We start from the raw sequence: 19,356 nt of genomic DNA on the forward strand, positions 1-19,356 counted from the left end.
GAGATGCTGCCAACCCCCCCAAAACACACACACACACACACACAGACCGCACTCTCCTCTCCCAGTTCAGCCATCAAATACCAGTCAGAACAGTTGTGCAAACAGCCTCACAGTGACAAGCTCTTCACCCACGCTTATGTGTGTGTGTTCATGCACAGCTGGAATGAACTGTCTCAGACAAATGGGGGACAAGGTGGGGGTGTCCCTCCCCCTCCCCCTGTCCGCAAACATCTTTCTGGTGCTCCGCCTCCATGCGGATGGTGCGTGTCTCTGGCGTGTGTCTCGTCTGCGCTGCGGGTGTGCGTTCCTCTCCAGAACACGTTGCCAACTTCCGTGTCCAGTGGGACCCACATGCAGTCCTGTCCAGCCTCCCCGCGTGTCCCGCCTCTTCAGTGTCCTCTGACTGAGAAGAGGACAAGGTGAGACTCGGCAGGTTGTCCGGTGAGACCTCTAGCGGAGAGACCAGCCCTGCCCCCGGACGCAGCAGAACCGAACTGGAATGCCGCAGATGTGCGACGGAACCCGATGATGTCATATTGCGCTAAACTTACACAACGCCACATGTCCCGTTATCGGCGGTCGCTTGTCCAACGCAGGGTCCCGGGGGTCCGGAGCCTATTCCCACCATATTTCGTAAAGCTCTAGTTGTGTCAGTGCTTTGATTTTTTGTCCCGGCGCGACCCCTTTAGGGCACGTTGAGCGCTAGTCAGCTCGCTTCTGTTCAGAGCCGCCGCTCCTGTGTGCGATGCTGGAGTTCCGAGGCCCTTCGTTCTCCGGCGCCTGTTGGCTCGCTGAGCGTGAGCCGTGACGTGATGCCTGCGCACTGCACTTCTCACCGTCTCCAGGTCGTCGTGTTTTAGCGCTTTTCTGAGAAGCACAGCAGCAGTTTCCACCTTTGGATGCATCTCCAGTCCAGCTCCTCAGTCACTACGCCCCCTATCTGTCAGCAGGGTGGCAGCGGCAGGACCGTTTCTGGCGGATCCCTTGTTGGCCGGGACTCCCCGTACGGCGCGCGGTCGCTCCGCGGTCGTCCCCTGGGTTCGGGCACAATGCGGTACGCTACGGTGCGGGGAGGGGGGGGGCGAAACATTTAGATGAACCGGTGCCGTCGGACACGGAGCGTAAAAAAGTGCGGATGCTCCGCTTTAGCTGCTTGTCGTGGCGCAGGCGGTTCGGTCGCCGATCGTCACTTCGACCTGCGGCTCCATCGTTCGCTCACCTGAAAATGCGGTCGATGCTCCGGTTCCCAGAGCGACTGCACGTTGCAGCTCGTTGTCTAAACCGCTAACTACGCAGGAGTTGCAGCGAAAGGTCCCTGTACAAATGAACAGAGCAGTAAGTGAATCCCAGAACCTGTGGGTAGGTCAGCGGGGGTCAGGAGGGTCGGTGTTCGTCCTGCTCCTGTTTCCAGTTGTTAGAGCAGCACTTTTCTAAGAAACCCGAAGGCGAATCGTACACACACATCTCGTTTTACCCCGTGTACCGCAGTACAGCTCTCGTCAGCGTGGCTCAGACTGTCACCGTGCGGTCTCTGTGTTTACAGAATGTACTACGGCGAAACGTGGTCGCAGCGCCTCTCGCTGCGGTAACGCAGCCGTTGGCCGGGCCTGAGAAGCTGTCCGAGGGACACCGTGGTGCGAGGAGTAGGGGGTTGAGTTCTGCTGGGGAGGGACAGGATCCCCTGTGTGTGTGTGTGTGTGTGTGTGTGTGTGTGTGCGCGTTTCACGAGCCGTTCTGTACACGCTATTGTTACTGTTGATGTCGCTTCTCGGAGTCGTCGGCCTCCCGTCTCTCCGAGCCCCGGACCCCCCCACCACCACCACCACCACCCACCCACCCCTTTGTTGTTCCGCCGTTTGTGCCCCCCACGCCCACCCTCCCCGCATCCCAGCAGCTCACAAACACGGAGCACAATGGAGGCGCTGTGCTCCTCTGCCGGGCCGCGCTCTGCCCAGAAAGGTCCGCCGGGTTCACGGCGCGGAGAGGAGCTTTTGTTACTGGAGCGGCTCGCTTTACAGCCCCCCCCGCGCGCTCCCCCGACCCATCGCTCAGCCCCCACCCTCGCCGCCAGCGAGTCGGAGCAACGCTGTGTACAGAGACGCGCGGAGGGTTGAGCATCAGCACCACCTGCTGGCCAGCAGCTCAGTGCCAGGGCTCTTTGTGCCCTCTGTGCCCTCTGTGCCCTTCCCCCCCATTTGTACCCATCCCACAGAGCACAGACACTCCAGCTGCCTGGCGGGACCCCCGTTCTCCAACGTAAAACCCATAAAGCATCTCTCTTCTAGTCACCAGAAGTTTACATGAGAGTAAACAGTGTAAATTACCTGGTATAATTAGCACTTTTTTCCGTTATCGTGCAGCTCTTCTCCTTTTGTACTCCTGCAGTTTGTATCGTCATGTTGGATCGTTTAGCTACAGCTAAAAATGTTGTGTGAATATTAATGCTGCACACACGGCCGTTCCGGGATCAGAGGGAACATCGTATTGGACCATTCAGCTCCTTCGACCCTCTTAATCTAATTATGTTGGCTTGGTTGCCCCCATTGGTGTCCGTCTGTCAATCAGTCACCCCCTCCGTGAGTGTGTGTGCGCGCGCGTGTGTTTAGTGGCATACACAAACAGGTCCGCCGGGTCTCCTCTTCCCCCTTTTACCCTCGGAGCTCAGCACGCAGGTGTTTATTGGCATCGTGCCGCCCCTCGAGTCCCGACTCTTCCTCGCACTTACGGGTCGCGCCCCGGACACCTTCCGCTCCTCGTTTCCCATAACCTCCGTCGACCGTAATAAGGCGCCGTTCCGATTAGAGCCCTTGCAACTGCGATTCTGCATCAGCGCAGGCTGTTTATGAGAACGACGTCCGTACCGATCGGTCCTTTCGTTCATGCATTTGGACTCTTTAGTGGCTGTGGGGGCGCAATAAACAGCCGACGGATCTGAACCTTGCGACCGTGCGGCTCGGCGCGGCCCAAATACGCTTTTCTCCAAAGCGACTTACAATGTTAAGGTGACAATTATTACACTTACAATTATTTACCCATTTAAATAGCTGGGTAATTTCAGGGTAAGTACGTTGCTCAAGGGTACTACAGCTGGAGGTGAGGACCAAACCTGCAACCTTTGGTTCCAAAGGCAGCAGCTGTAAGCACTACGCTACCAGCTGTCCTCCTATAAATACAGCACACATTGACCTGTTCGGAGGACAAAGCATAAGGTGCCCTCGCTGAGGGGGTTAGGGTTAAGCTGGCGGTAAAATGAGGGCTCTTACAATAAACACGGTACATGTGCGGCTCAACCTCGCTGGTTTCACCGTGGTGTTTCCATCCTTCGCAACTGGGCAGCCTTACTGTGGCCAGGTGCTGCGGGCGACCGTTGACGCCACGACCTCTTTGCGTTCCAGGTGATCCTCGTCAGCTCCTCCATCAACGAGCAGGACCAGATGCTCTTCGTCAGCACGGACGAGGGGGGCTCCTTCCAGAGACAGCCGCTCACCTTCGGCGTGGAGACGCTCCTCTTCCATCCCAAAGAGGAGGACAAGCTGCTGGCCTACAGCAAGGAGAGAAAGGCAAGTCGGTGGAGCGTGCGACGGTTCGCTCGCAGCTGAAGGGCTGAGGGCTACGGCGAGGCGATGCTCTGTGGACTTGATCGCGACCCATGAGCCTTTGGCCAACAGTGAGAGGAAACCAAGAGAGCACGTTGCAGGTTTGGTCACCACCGAGTGAACTGCTGGTCCTCTGAGGGTTTTGTTCCCCATCTTGTCGCACTTTCACATTTGGCAGCGATGAGATCATTCGATAAACACCTGCGGTCGACTCCAGTCTGGCCGCACGAGAATCGAGATGGGCAGCTACACCTGGAAGCAGCTTGTTGGGGTGATAACAAGGACCAGGTGCAGCCAGTTGTTGACTAAATGACTGTATGAAAGCCTCATACTCTGAGATCCTCTGGAGAAAGAAAAAGAAAGAAAGAAAGAAAGAAAGAAAGAAAGAGAAAGCAAGCAAGCAAGCCGGGGTGCGTGCGTGGGTGGGTGGGTGAGTGAGCGAGCAGGTCTTTGCTAAGAATCTTCTGCTGATTTGGTCCTTTTGTGCGTTCCTTGGTTTGAGCCAAAGGTCGTTTTGTTTCTCTAGTTTTTGTGCCTCTCGAGGGAGCTTTCATGGTCTCTCCTTGCCTTCCTCACTTGGGAAGAAACGGTGAAAGGAACCGCAAACCCCTCCACGACCATGGCCCCAATCCTGACCACGCCCCAGCGTGCCGCAACGCCTCCGCTGAGCTCAGAGCGCCTACGAGCAGAGAGTCCCTCGTGTCCATCCTCGGCCGGACCCTGGGCAGTGTCCCGTTAGCGTGCCGCGCGCCCGGCGAATCGCCGAACGTCCTGCTCGCTCTCGTGCCACGCGCACTCCGGAGGCCTGTAACTGCGGTTGGTGTGTGAGGACTCGACTCCGGGCTGAGCGCGCTGTTGACCGTTCCTCTTTAATAGCGTGCCGCTCCGTGACAGCAAAGCGCAGAGACGCAGGTGATGAACTCGTGATTTTATTAGCAGCGCTGGGGAGAAACACTTCATAAGAGACACTTTGACGACGTGCAACTGGATAACTGAAAGAGGAGATTTAATGGAGGCCACATGTGATCCATTGTGAACCCTGGAATGCTGGGATCATCAGCAATAGTCACTCTTTTATATACCGTATAAGGTATTAGTTCTTCTCATTATAAGAAGCCACTGGAGGTTTCCCTTGTATAATAATGGCTCCTTTGAAGAGAATTCCCACTGTTGTCATCTGTCATACATGAGATGTCTCTTTTCGGAACGTTTACATTCAAGATTTGTGCCTTACTGGCATCCCGTCCGGGGTGTGCCCCCCTCAGCCTTGCACCCAGCGATTCCCGGGATAGGCTCCCGACCTCCACGACCCTGACCAGGACAAGCGGTTTATGAAGATGGATGGATATGTGGCAAACGGAATCCCACCCCAATGCGATATGCACGTTTTTAAAAAGCTATAAAAGACACCTGTTTCCCGTAAAAGGCAATGTCATTAGAAACAACTTTGTTTTACTGTTCTTAATTTCACTAAGTTTGGTCTTAGTGAAAGTGATACTTTACCAATAGCTCCACTGAGAAGAGCATTAAAATATTACAGTTTACGGAAATAAAAGGCCTGAATCCATCCATTATTAATAACTTTTTGTACAATGCAGTGTCACGGCGGTCTGCATCCACTCCGTCTAAATCGTGCACTGGCGCACACACAACAGGCAATTCAGAGTTGCCAGCCCACCTAAAACATGTCTTTGGATTGTGGGAGGAAACCAGAGCACCTGGAGGAAGCCCGTACGAACGCGGGAGAACGTGCAAAATCCACACGGACTGAGCCGGATTCAAACTTGTGATTGGAATCTCAGTGCAGGAGTTGCAAGACACCTGCTGCACCACCTTGTGACACACGAACAACAGAATCAAAGGTCAAAATAAAAAGGAAACAATAATAAAAATAATATAAATTATGAGACAGAAAGGAGATGTGAGAAAGCAGTACACAATGTGCTCTGTATAAACATGTGACTCTTAAGCCTGGATTTAAAGGCACCATTTAAAGAGCAGTTCTGATATTCTGGAGATAGTTTTCAATTTGATTTTGAAAGATGAGGCAGGAATTTTGCATGTTTTGGGCGAATTTCTGAGGGACCTTTAATCTCTTTTCCCCGCTGGAAGGAATGGCGATGAAGAGATCTTTTTTTGACACTGTCCTTATATCTTGGCTTCACACCCGAACTGCGACTCGGGAAACGTCTTAACAAGAGTTACACTTGTTGGGTCTGCGCTTCTGCTCAATGTTCTTCTCCGGAACAGCAGACAAGTCCAGGTGGCAGGATGCTGATGAATGCAACCCGAACCCCGGTTGACTCTGCAAACACGACTGCCCCTGTCATTAGGAGTTACGGATGCCTCCTGTGTGCACACGGGTCTGCAGCGTGCTCGTATGTCACATCAGATGTGCCGGGTTTCACTTCACTTCAGGAACTTGGAGACCCATCTTTTAACTTAATTATGGGACTTGACTGCTGAGGACTTCCAGGAAATTTATTTAGTTTGGCTACAAGTTGTAGAAGAACCTCCCTGTGAGCCATAAGAAATGGGCGGCGCTCTGGCAGGCCACATGGGCGCGGTGTGCGGCGAGGCCGGAGACGAGCGAGCGATGGGACGCCCGGGCCTCGAGCTGAAGGGATTTCCTGTATTCCCTGGCTCGTTGTGTGGGCTCCATGGCGTAAGATCCAGGAATGCTCCGCGAGCCCGTCTTCGCTCCGAGGGGCGCGGTTTCGTCTCGGCCGTCCTGAAAAAACGTTTTTGCTGTCAAGCGCCATTCAGATGTCCGGGATGCCTGCAGGAGGTCGATAGCTTTTCGTTCCGTTTGAAGATCTATGGCACACAAACACATAAACAAAACTTCTGGTCGCCGTCTGACGTTAACACTGTAGGCCCAGGACCGCTGAAGCAGAAAATTCAGCAGTTTGGATGCCGTGGTCCGACCCGTCCGGATGTGCGGGCTCAAGCGGCCTCTGATTTGTACGTTACAAACGGGGTTTTCTTCAGGCACACCGGATATTTAACAGTTGCGTTAAATGCATTAATAAGTAGGTACAAATTTTGTTGGTAGTGGAGCAGGGCTCGAATACAGCTCCTCCTCTAGTAACCATGGTACGTACCCTGAATTGCTCCGGTAAAAACTTTCCGGCTGTATAATCTGGTAAATCGCTGCAAGTAGCTCAGTGTACAAACCACACATGGTAAATTGTTCTGGACAATAAGGTATACAATGGTAATGATACCAAATTGCCCACAGTTGTGCTAGATATGTTTGTCCCAAATTCCTGTGCTCTTCTTCCCCCCTGGTTCGATTTCCTCACCTTTTTATGCCGATTTTAATTTTGCACATTTCCACTGTGGACATGTCCCATAAACACAATGTACTGCTAATAATTTAAGGTTATTGATGCTGCAGGGTAAGCGCTGAATATTTGAACTTTACGACTCTCACGGTGGTTCTGTTTCCATTTTCCCGTTCAGCTCTATGTATCGACAGACCTGGGAAGGAAATGGACTTTGCTGCAGGAACGTGTGACCAAGGATCGCATTTTCTGGTGAGTCATGACCTTCTTTCTAGCTCTCTTTGGCGGCGGTCCCCGGGGTCACATGACATTTGTGTGGACTATCTGTTCTTTACAGCAGCACTCCAGGGCTTTCAGTAATCTGAATTTTCATATCCATCAGAGAAAGTTCTGCTGCAAGAGAAAATCCTCTGCTGTGCTCTTGGATTCATTTTTTTGAGCACTAACTCTTTCTGTTCAGCATCAAATCCAGCAGTCAGTCATATCATTTTCAAGCAATAATTGTTTGTACTGTTCCAAATATCATTTTTTTTTCCCCCCCGAAACAGCTACTTACAGTTCCCGAGGCTCTTTATTCTCACGAGAACAATTCCCAGGGCACTAAATTGATTTATTTTGTCTCTTGGAGGAAGTCTGTTTCCACTCCTGGTCTACAGAACATAAAAGACCCCAGCAGCTGTAACAAATGTAAGAACATTACAGAGACTGGCTGAAACGCAGCCTGCTGGTTATGGAAAGATAGGTTTAAATCTGAGTGCTCAGGGATTAATCTCTCACCACATTTTTGTCTATTAAACATGTCTTGAATGTTTAGTTGTGTGCGTAGGTTGCGTAGAACTAAAAGGGTGTGCTATCCGACGGTAATGTACCTGCGAGATCTCGGTACTTCCATTGTGACCGTCAGAAAAGCTTTTAAGAAGTGCGGAATTAGCCGATTGCTTCCTTCGGACAGCGTCTTGCGCTCGGTCAGCGTGCGCAGAGCTGTTGCGCTGTGACGGGGCTGCGGTGACTCCATAGGGCATTACAGCGAAATTACACGGACCGTGTTTTTCTGTAGGGTTCTTTCGCCACTGTTTCGGTGCTGGCTATATGAGCACTTCTGAACTATTCACCCTCCACTAAGCCTTACCGGTAAAGAAGACGGCCGAGCAGAAGGGAGAGCGGCACCGGCACACGCAGCACTTGACAGCAGAGCGCTAAGGGAACAGAGGATGAAGATGAGCATCCTGAGCGCAGAAACACTGGAATACGGGGAAACTGAGGATGACACCTTTACAAAATGTTTACAAAACCCTGAGCAGAAGAGCAGACAGTCCAAGTGTGAGAGGAGAAGAGAGAGAAGAGCGTCAAGGACAGGACTCTGGCAACTGCACGGCAACCGTAAAACCGTGGCAAGAACGCTGAGAAAAGAGACCTCTCGGCAGGTCACCTCCGGCTGTATCTACTAAGCATTCTGGGATATCTGCTAAGGCTCAGATATTTGCCTTACTTTTCAAAGTGGACTCTGGAGTATTTACAGGGGACAGACCTTCCAGGACAAGAGGACGATTTTTACACAGACAAAGACAACAAAATGACCGAAATTGCACTCAGGCTGCTTTTAAACTGCGTAAAACTTGACATACAGCTTCAAACAATCTTGCTGGATATGAGAGCGCAACATAGTCCCCCCGCGGTGTGCGAATGATGAATGATGATGAAAGGTGAAACGACAATTCCATATTCTATGAACGATGGACCGTATTACAGAGGCAAAGAAACATGAGTGAAAACCATGACCGGTTGCTAAGAGCTCTGTTTGCTGAACCCGACAGCAAGCGAAGGTGAGAAAGTCGTGTCGGTTCCTTGGCCTTCGTGCTTTATAACGAACGCGTTTCAGTACAAACGCGAACTTCGGGAGAGAGCTAGACAGGCTTCCGCCGGGACCGGCCGTTAATGGCGCAACCGGCATCATTTCCACACGTTTCTACGTTTACGAAGTGACCGCAGAACACGAGGTCTGTGTCCCTGGACCACTGGCGTCATGTATGAAAAATGTCCTCTACTGTACACCGATGCTCTCGTTTTTTATCTCGCGGTAGCTTCTTACTGTTTACGTAGTCAATTCGTTATTATATATTAAAAAACAAAACATTTTAAGTGCCAAGTTGACGTTAAAATGAGCATTCGAGAGAAAGGCGCTATTCCCTCCGCACGATGGCCAAACGCACGCACTTTAGCGCTGCTGCAACTCTCCCGTCCGCTTTGTGCCATCCTCGCTATTCTGTGGCGCGCGTTCGCGTAGCGTGCGTACGACGTGTGGCCTGTGTCCGTGCGCTGCGTACGTGCGAAGCCGGAGATGAGGACTGTGAACAGGGTGGAATGGAGCGGTGTAACATAGACTGGGGGTTAAACACAGTACATACGGTAACCAGGCTTGTGTAGACAGGAGCTGCAGCCTCTCCCTCCCTCTCTCTCTCTCTCTCTCACACACACACACACACACACACACACACACACACACACACGCAGAGCTCTTTCATTCTCCGAGCTCCCGGTCGCTAATTGTTTGTAAAGCTCTAATGGATCCCTAATGAAGTTTGTATTGTTCGGCTCAGAGGTGTCCTCGTTAAATCGGCTCCGACGCAGATAATGCAGGTCGGACACCAACCTCGCGTGTCGTCCACATGCTGCTCGTAGTGTCTCCGTCTCCAGCCCTGCTCACACAGCACGCGGAAAAAGAGCTAAGCCGTGGTGTTGCGGTAGCGTATACTCAGTAGGCCTTGTGTGCTTTGCCCTGACACACACACGCACGCAGATGCTTCATTGATCCTGGGAGGAAATTGCACAGTGGTAACAGTTGTAGCAGTACTATGGTAAATTGACTGTTTGCGTCTCATCTTTTCCAGGTCCGTGGCAGGTGTGGACGTTGATCCTGACCTGGTACACATGGAGATGCAAGACACAAGTGGAGGTGTGTGTGTGTGTGTGTGTGTGTGTGTGTGCGCACGCACGTGTGCGCTCGCGTATTTCTCTCCAAGTAGAGCAGAGAACAGTGTCACACACCCAGTTGAAACACTTCCACCATCACCATACACACACACACACACACACACACACACAGAGTCGCACAGAGTCGCACGCTAGTGAATGTTCGGCGTTCAAACCTTCGGACGCCCCGTCCTCCCACGACCGCAGGGCCTGGAGGAACTTCTACAGTCTCCATCCGCAGCCTCGCGGAACATCTGCGGCGCCCTCGTTCATCCCAGGGCCGTAGTTCACGCAGACGTCTCTGACCGGTGTTGGCTAGTGGGACTTTTGCAAGGGGTTCGAAGGGAGACCTCGTGAGGGAATGCCGGGGTATCGCTGGGCGGTCGCGGATCCTCCCGGATGCCGAGCCGCACCGCAGTGGGCAGAAGGAAAGGGTGGGAGGAAGGGCGGCGTTGTCGTACCTCCCATCGTGCCCCCGACTTACTGTCCTTTAACTGACGTGAGGCGACCCGAGAAGAGGGGTCTCCGGGGATGGAACCCGGGAGGCGCGAGGTCTGACCGTGCGAAAGTGACTGAAGCGAGAGACGTGCAGATGGGCGCAGGTGCGCGAGGACAAGAGGCCGCGAAGGGCAAACGGGCGGAACCCGGCGGAACGGCTCCCCCGCGCGCTCCTCTGACAGACTCGTACGGCGACTCGCGCGTCCCGCGGCCGACGGGCCGATCCGGGCGGCGAGGCGTGTTGGCGCAAGCTGTTCCCCGTCCCGGCGGTCAGGCGCCGCACGGTCAGGGTCGAGTGTCGGCGTGGGTCTCGGTCGTCACCGAGCGGCGAGGTGGCAGCGGGTTGGCGGCGGGCTGACGGAAAGGAGACGGAAAGGCACGCGCCGCAGCGCTCTGTGGATGTGTGCGAGTCCAGCGGCTCGTCTTGCCGCATCGCTAAACCGCTTTAAAGACCCCTGAGTCAGTGTGGGCCACTGCAGGCAAACTCCTCAAGCGCTGCGCCCCCCGGTGGGCAAAGGGAGAACTCGTGCTGAATGCCAGACTCAGTGGCTCACAGTCCTACCTGTGTGTGTGTGTGCGTGTGTGGGTCCGTACCCCCCCCCCACAGGCTTCCTGTACGTCACATGCCACATCCAGAACTGCTCAGACAAGATGGTGACGGCGCAGTTTCTGGGAAAGATCGACCAGAACTCCCTGTCCGTGCAGGACGACTACATCTTTGTAAAGGTAAGTCCTGTCCTCAGGACACTCTGTGGCCTTGTCTTTTGTCCTCGAATAAATGAATTTGTCCACATGCATCTGCTAAACGAGCACATGTACAGCTCCGTGATTTACAGGGTAAACGCGCAAAGGGACCGTGTGCTGATTGGAACGAAAGGGGATCAATGAGGACAGTAGGGGGCGTGATGGTCAGAGCTGCACCTCAGTGAAATAGTATAAATACCTGTGGTGTGTGTGTGTGTGTGTGTGTGTGTGTCTGTATATAGCGTATATACGGGTACACGGTGTATAGGAGTACGTTGTATGTCCTGCATGTGGAGAGGAGTGACTGCAGGCTGCATGCTGCGCTGGACGAGCAGGATGATATCGATGACCATGTGGTCGACAGCGTTCAAGCGGAGCGGAGGAAGTTAAAGGAACACCGGTCAACACCCTCCCCATTACATCACTGAGTAAAATTACCGTGGTGTGACCTACATCGTGTGTGTGTGAGTGCGGGGGTTGGGGGGCGTTCCACCCGGAGGCTCCTCGGAGAGCGGAGCGTCCGCAGCGATGACGTCACGGTCCAGAAGGGTTGGAGAGGAGACCCCCGGCAGAAACACCCCAGAGCGTGTGACACAGTGGCAACCGTGGGAGGAGACTCGTGTTCCCCCGTGGGGCATCGACCCCCCCCTCAGCAGGACCTCGGTTATAGTGTTTCTCCCAGTACTGAAATTCCCAGGAGAAAATGATAAATAGAAGTAAATAGACAAGCAGCACATCTCTGTAGATTCCACACGGCGTGTGAGGCGAGAATCTCGTTTTGAACACGTACTGCAAATATGAGAAGACGCAGCGTCGCCCCCGACCCCCGGACTCTCTTCGCGTACCTGATATAGCAATAAGGACAGATATTAAGTGTAAGAAGATGACGGCGAAGCCTCGTTACGGTGCGTGTGATTCACTCATCTGTCTTGTCTTCTCTTCCCTCGTCTTGTCCGTCCTCCAAGGTGACCACCGGCAACCGCACCAAGCACTACGTCTCGTACCGGCGTAACGACTTTGTCCAGATGAGGTTCCCCAAGTACGCCTTGCCCAAGGTAAGGGCTTCGCTCTCATGCCGCTCGTTGACACTCACACTTTCTCCACCCTCGGAGCGGCTTTGCGTGTGTGTGTGTGTGTGTGTGTGTACAAGAGACACTTCTGTTCAAGGAGCAATAGACACACATTACACATTAAAGGTGAGCTGGGTAGTCCATGTAAAGTGCTCTACTACACCACTTTGGGACCTGAACTCACAACCTTCTGGTCTGTAATGCCTTTGCTCCCTGCATGAACAATAATTTTGTTGCTTTCACCTTTGAAATGAACATGTTTTGTGTGTAAGCGGATCACTTTTTCAGTCGATTCGGATTCTCTGACATATTGGACCGTTTATGGACCCTGGTCATATCGAGACTTATGTCCAAATGCACATGGAACACGGGATTGTCCTGATTCTGGGCTCTCGCACACCTGGGATCAGAACACATTGATTCATTTGTAAATAAGGAGCACTCTTCACCATCCTTACAGACACCTTCATGCAATTTTATGACCGGGGCGGCACAGCAGGTAGCGCCGGTGCCGCACTGACGCTTCACTTTTGCTGTTCTGTAGGTGTAGGCGCCTGCGGGTCAGGATCTGGGTCAGCTCCCTAGCTCAGGCCGTGCGGAGCTTGCATTGACAGCGCTGCGTTGGAATGGGCTGCGGTTGAACGGTCACGGTGTCGTCCCCGTAAAGCCCGCTAACGGACTCCGCCGAGCCCGTCTTCTGAGCGGATTTTGCCATTAATGGCGACCTACATATGTACAGCCCGCAGTTTTGTCTCCGGGCCATTCATACAGAGAGGACGCTCATTCTCTGTGCCGTGACCGTGGAAGGATACGGTCAGCGAACCAGAACAGCGGTCGCCGTAGAGAGGCTGTAGTGTCCAAGCGTCCTTTTCAAACCGGAACTGAATCGTAACAGAAGCGCGTACGGGATGCAGCGCTGCTTTTACTCTGTGCAATAAAGGGCGTCTCTGCTGCGGTAAACGGTCGCGGTGGGACCGTTTCACTCTGGTCCGAAGGGGCGACGCGAACGAGCATAAACGCTGGAAGCGGTTCCTCTCTCCTGTTCCTGTAGCTGTGACTAGTGTCTCCCTGCAGCTCCTCCTCTCGCAACGGGCGCACCCCCACACCTTCCTTCCACCCTGTCCGGAATGTTCCTCGCTTCTCTCGCCGTGCCTCTTCTTCCCTTTATAGCTGTGCTCAATTAATCTTCCCACTTTGGGGGGTCCCCGCAATCCACGTGCTCCCGTGGGCGCCGACCCGACCCGGTCCACTCGGTCCGCTGTGACCGGCGTTAGCGAACGCCCTTTCCGCAGGCTCCACGTCGGACGGCGAAACGCCGAAGCGTCCGAAGCGACCGGTGGGACGCGCTGCATGCCGTGTCCCTCCAGCCCAGTGCGAGAAACGCGGCACAACGCGCGTTCGCTTCATTTCGCGGAATGTGCCCCGGAAGTGCGCGCGCGCGTTTGCGCCAGTGTCCGTACGCCCGTTAACGTCCGCGTCTTACTGGTCCCTCCCGCCAGGACGTCCAGATCGTGAGCACGGACGAGAACCAGGTGTTCCTGGCCCTCCAGGAGTGGTACCAGACGGACACGTACAACCTGTACGCGTCGGACCCGCAGGGCGTCTACTACTCCGTCGCGCTGGAGAACGTGCGGAGCACCAAGCAGCCCGAGGAGAACGTGCTCATCGACATCCTGGAGGTACCTGCTCGCCCCCGAGACGAAGCCGCGTGTCCCCGGGGACTTTTTTCCCACCCCTTACCCCAGAGCCCCGGGTGGCTTCCTCCGTCGTGCCTCCGGGCCGCCGTCCCCGCTCGGGGGGGTGCCCTCGGGTCAGGGTTCGAAGGTCACCCCAGTCCGAGCGCCGGTTCGACCGCTTGCGCCGAACCGCTCGGAGGGACACCGAGACCCGGAGGCCGTTCCGGCTTTATTTCCGTCTGCTTTACCGGGAGGGTGAGGCTCTATGGAAGGTTCTGGAAAAAAAAAAAAAAAATTGCTCCTCCTCTGAAGCAGAAATTGAATTGCGTACAAGAGCTGTTTTCCAGCAATTTCTAAGTCCGTCTCCGTACGCTGCGTACGTAAACAGACACACGGAGACACACGCAGAGGCCTCTGCTGCTATTGAGCGTTTTCTGCTGCCGTGCGACGTGCGTGTAATAGAACGCACCTTTTCATTGCGATACGTGAAATAAATGGTACCGCGGTATTTGAGCTCCTGAGAGCAGCATCACGGTGGAAGAAAACCTCCCTGTTGGACTGTAATTAATTCCAGGTCATTTGCATAACTGATGAGCTGCCAGTGGAGGATGTTGTTTTCCTCACAGTCCGTGTGCTGGAAACACACTCCTCCTGCGTCTGCAGAGCGTGTGCGTGTGCGTGTGCGTGTGCGTGTGCGTGTGCGCGTGTGTGAGAGGGAGAGGGAGAGACAGAGTCTGGGTCTGGGTCTGGACCCCCTCATCGCTGCACTCAACAAGCACTTATTAATCATTCTTTCACTGTTTAATGTTAACTGATCAAAGTTGTGACCCAGATATCTTTTGACATCATTTAATACTTTTATCTTTATCGTTAGTTGCGTTGAGAAGCCGCTTTTAAATGTTATGTACGATACAGATTGTTAATGTTTATTATAATAGTAATCTTTAGTTTATTATTATTATTATTATAGCTGCTGCTGCTCTCACTCCTTTGCCGTACCGCGGTTGTCGGCAGGTGCGTGGTATTAAGGGGGTTTTCCTGGCCAATCAGAAAGCGGACGGCAAAGTGACGACGCTCATCACCTACAACAAGGGGCGCGACTGGGACCCCCTGACCCCCCCGGCCACCGACATGAACGGCAAGGCGGTCAACTGCAAACCGGTACGGTCGAGCCGCGAGCGTGAACACGGCACGCTGACCGCCCTGACGGCCCACCGCAGCGTAGCGCGCGCGCGCGCGCACACACACACACACACACACACACACACACACACACACACACACACACACACACACACACACACACAGCAGCTCGCTTTCCTCTCACTGTTAACACTTACTCATTTATCTGACAGTTGTCTTTTTTTACTCTGATTTACCCATTTCTACAGCTGGGTGATTTTTTTACTCTATCAGTTCAGGGTAAGTACCTCGTTCAAAGGTACGACAGCAGGAGGGGTCCTTCGCGCGTAACCGCTACGGCCCCCCGCTGCAGTGCGATAACTCCGTGCCTGCGTGAGATGATTAGCTTACGTGCGGCCTACAAGTAGAGCAGCTCATACCCGCTACGGGACAGAATGAAGGACCGCTTTGAATGTGGACCCCGGTGCTTTGAACCGTTTCCTGACCCCGGTCGCCTCCGTTTCTCCGCAGCCCGAGTGTCACCTGCACCTGCACCTGCGCTGGGCCGACAATCCCTACGTGTCCGGCACGGTCCACACCAAAGACTCCGCCCCCGGACTCATCATGGGAGCGGGTGGGTCGCCGGGCCCGAGTCCCGGTCGCTCTTTGTTTCGTAGACGTTCGCGTACAAAAGCGCGGGAGCTCTGTGGCGTCGCGACCGAGGTCCGGCGGCGCGTCCCGCAGCGCCGAGTCCCGGTAACCACGCGCTCGGTCGCACGGGGTTAAGGAAGTCCTGCCGCGTCCTGCCGCGTCCGCGTGGCCCTCAGTACTGTCAGCTCGCGGTGCGGAAGGTGTCTCTGCGGTGTGTGCGTGTGCGTGCGCGCTCAGGCACACACTTCAGGGAAGGCGCCGCGTTGCTCTTCACGGAGGCCTTCGCCGCAGGCCGCTCCGGGGTGGGGAAGGACACTTAGAGCGGAGGTGACCGCGCGCGCACCCGTTAGCGCCACGAGCTGAGAACTCGGCGACGGCGCGCTTTGTCGCCTCTTCCTGCCGACGCCTCCCGTTGGTCTCCGTCACTCATTTACTCGTTGACGCCGTTCTCCCGACGGACCCGTTCGTAGAGCACGCTACATTTTACCGCATCGGGTCGGGGTAAGAAGCTCGAGGCGGGGCACCGGAGCGCGTCCCCGGGATGAAATGCGAGAGCTCCGGTCGCCACGCCCCCTGCCGTCCTCTCTCTCTCCCGCAGGGAACCTGGGCTCTCAGCTGGTGGAGTACAAGGAGGAGATGTACGTCACGTCCGACTGCGGGAAATCCTGGAGACAGGTGACGAGAGGCCGCCCGGTCCCCCGCGCGCTCGCGCTCGCGCTCGCCCGTGGCTCCCGCTCGCTGGCGGCCGTGCGCCGTGACTCCGCCCCCTGTCCACACAGGTGTTCGAGGAGGAGCATCACATCCTGTACCTGGATCACGGAGGGGTGATCGTGGCCATCAAAGACACTTCGATCCCGCTGAAGATACTCAAGTGAGGTCCCTTCTCCCTTTCCCTCATTGTGTGTGCGTGCGTGCGTGTGTTTCACGAGCCGTTCTGTACACGCTATTGTTACTGTTGATGTCGCTTCTCGGAGTCGTCGGCCTCCCGTCTCTCCGAGCCCCGGACCCCCCCCCCCACCACCACCACCCACCCACCCCTTTGTTGTTCCGCCGTTTGTGCCCACCCTCCCCGCATCCCAGCAGCTCACGAACACGGAGCACAATGGAGGCGCTGTGCTCCTCTGCCGGGCCGCGCTCTGCCCAGAAAGGTCCGCCGGGTTCACGGCGCGGAGAGGAGCTTTTGTTACTGGAGCGGCTCGCTTTACAGCCCCTCCCGTTCTGTGTGCGTGTGTGTGTCACCGCTCCAGTGCTCAACACTCTGCTTGCGAGAGAGAGCCACGCAGGTCTCACCAGGGCGCGCAAGCAGCGTTTCTCCAGAGGAACCGGATTGTTTTTCGGGACGAAACCAGGGCCCGACGGGAAGGAACGAGGGTTCGAGCCCATCGCCCCGCTCGGCTCCGCGGATCCTCAGCCGCATCGCGCTCGGGTTCCTCCTCAACGCCCACCCGACCCGTCTCTCGTCGGCGGCGGGAACTTCCTGCCGCGTCGCCGCGGTTTTCGGCCCCTCGCGGGCTTCGGAAAAGAACGTTACCGCGTTTTACCCCCGCGTACCGATCCGTCCTCAGCGCGTCGCGTCGCGTCGCTTACGCACGCCGCTCAGGTGACGCACACCGCTCATGTAAAGTGTGTGTGAGTAGCGCGGTTCGAGTCCCATTTTACACGAGCAAGACACGCAACCCAGTGTCGTATTTCGCGCCTTTGTTCGAATAAACGTCTCTGTCGGTACGAATGAGATCGTGACGGTGGAGGCTCACGGCTCCGCGGGGGGGCGCGGATGGGGGTGGGGGGCGTTTGTCACAGCAGAGAAGGGAACTGCGCCGAAGAACACGACACCCACAGCTGAGCTCTTTTCCCCTGTCAATGCGAATAAATTGCTGCTACTTTAAAACTCCACAGTTAATATTTATCATTCCATAATTTTCACATTTGAGTCACTTTGTAGCTCACAGCTGCGCCTTTACAAACACTGCTTTTCGCGCTCGGAAGAGGAGGGCAGGAATCTTTACTCAGACCTGACACAACAGCCTTGGCTCCCGTTGTCATGGCAACAGTTCGACACATAGCCGTAAAGCTAGCGGGGTTGAGGATGTCGTTCTGTTTTTGAAAACCCATCCGTAACACAGGCGCATCTGCAAAGCACCTGTGCGACGCTGTGCGACGCTGGGCGACAGTGTGATGGTGTCGCAGTTAGAAGGAAGAGCAGCAAGCGATGTTGTGGCGAACCCACGAACCTGGTGTTCAGCAGAAGTGAAACGCCGTGTGTATGACGTGTGTGTAGAGTAGCTGTTAAAGTGCCCCCCCCCCCCCCCCCCCGGACCTTTTCTGTCTCTGCTTGACAGCACTGAATCACGACGCTTTTCATTAGAGTTTGTCACGCTGATAGGGGTGAATGTTTTATCCGTACCGTGTCTCTACACCACATAGTACGTTAGGTGTAGTGCGTGGGGGGGCACAGCGAATAGTGCTGCTATCTCACAGGACATGGGTTCGATGCCCGCTCACTCTGTGTGGCGTTTGCATGTTCTTCCCGTGTCTGTGTGGGTTTCCTCCGGGTGCTCTGGTTTCCTCCCACACTCCAAAGACATGCTGTTCAGGTTCACCCATAGTGTGTGAGTGACAATGAGAGAGAGTGTGTGTGTTCCACTGATGTTTGGAAGAGTGACCCAGTGTAAGTAGTGTGTCTACCAGTGTAAATCACCGCGGTAAATAAGGTGTGTGGGCTGATGGTAACACTACATAGAGTTCATTGGAAGTCACTCTGGAGAAAAGTGTCTGCTAAATATGTAAATGTAAACGAGAACAACTTAATTTGTCCATGACAGAAAAGGGAAGGACCTGAACTGCACATGTGGTGCAACTGTTGATCCCACTGCCACAGGGCTCATGCAGCCACGTCCACTTCAGTGTGTGTGTGTGTGTGTGTGTGTGTGTGTGTGTGTGTGTGTGTGTGTGTGTGTGTGTGTGTTCCTTGACTCCACACATGTGGTCGCTGCACACGCAGGGTTCGAATGGAGCGGCTCTTGCGTGGGACTCACGAAGATACCCGTTTGCCCCTCAGGTTCAGTGTGGACGCAGGTCACACGTGGAACGTGCACAACTTCACCAGCACGTCTGTGTTTGTGGACGGACTGCTCAGCGAGCCCGGGGACGAGACCCTCGTAATGACGTGAGTAGCGCACGAGCGGCTCGCCGCTCTCCGCTCGGCCCCGTGTCGGAGGGGTCTCGCTCGCTTCGCTTGGGCACCGAACGCATCCGTCTCCTCGAACGTTCAGGGCGGGTGGGGTTCGGCGAGGACGTTCGCAGACATCGTAGCGGCGCTCAAAACCGCGGTCTCCGTCTGGTCCCCGGAGACGAGCCGGAAGGGGAAAAAAGGGTTATTCGCTGGAGCGGCGTCCGGTCCGAAGTGCATCGCGACGAGGCGCGGAGACCACGGCGAATGCTTGGCTCGTGCGGCCAGACAGGACCGCACCGCACCGCACCGCACCGCACCGCACCGCACTCTGGCTGTCCGTCCCCTCGGGGGCCATTTATCAGGCATGAGTCAAAGCCCGTCCAGCAGCCCCAATCTCCGCTCCGCAAACGCGACACCCAAGATCCCGGCGCGCCGCGTCAAATTTGGCCGGAACGTGACACGAGGGGCCCCGGGGTGGGGGGGTGGCAGGCTGGCAATTTCCTCCGCCGTTAAAGCAGGAAGCGGCGAGACGCGGGGACGCCGAGGGGCCGCGGACGGGAACCGCACGCG

The 19,356-nt window shown here is 55.1% G+C and overlaps 1 protein-coding gene across 6 annotated transcripts in view; it reads left to right on the top strand.

The window, feature by feature from the left end:
• Positions 1–19,356, top strand: part of sorcs2 (sortilin-related VPS10 domain containing receptor 2) — a 120,489-nt gene that overhangs the window by 89,323 nt on the left and 11,810 nt on the right. For all 6 annotated transcript variants that reach the window (XM_029247589.1, XM_029247613.1, XM_029247662.1 and 3 more), the window contains 11 exons: positions 3,396–3,560; positions 7,062–7,135; positions 9,772–9,836; positions 10,959–11,077; positions 12,061–12,150; positions 13,665–13,844; positions 14,856–15,002; positions 15,495–15,597; positions 16,213–16,289; positions 16,394–16,485; positions 18,673–18,780. In XM_029247589.1, the coding sequence (XP_029103422.1) occupies positions 3,396–3,560; positions 7,062–7,135; positions 9,772–9,836; positions 10,959–11,077; positions 12,061–12,150; positions 13,665–13,844; positions 14,856–15,002; positions 15,495–15,597; positions 16,213–16,289; positions 16,394–16,485; positions 18,673–18,780 (1,220 nt within the window). The remainder of the gene's footprint in view (positions 1–3,395; positions 3,561–7,061; positions 7,136–9,771; positions 9,837–10,958; positions 11,078–12,060; positions 12,151–13,664; positions 13,845–14,855; positions 15,003–15,494; positions 15,598–16,212; positions 16,290–16,393; positions 16,486–18,672; positions 18,781–19,356) is intronic.

This window comes from Scleropages formosus, chromosome 1 (assembly GCF_900964775.1).
Source record: "Scleropages formosus chromosome 1, fSclFor1.1, whole genome shotgun sequence".
NCBI lineage: Eukaryota > Metazoa > Chordata > Actinopteri > Osteoglossiformes > Osteoglossidae > Scleropages > Scleropages formosus.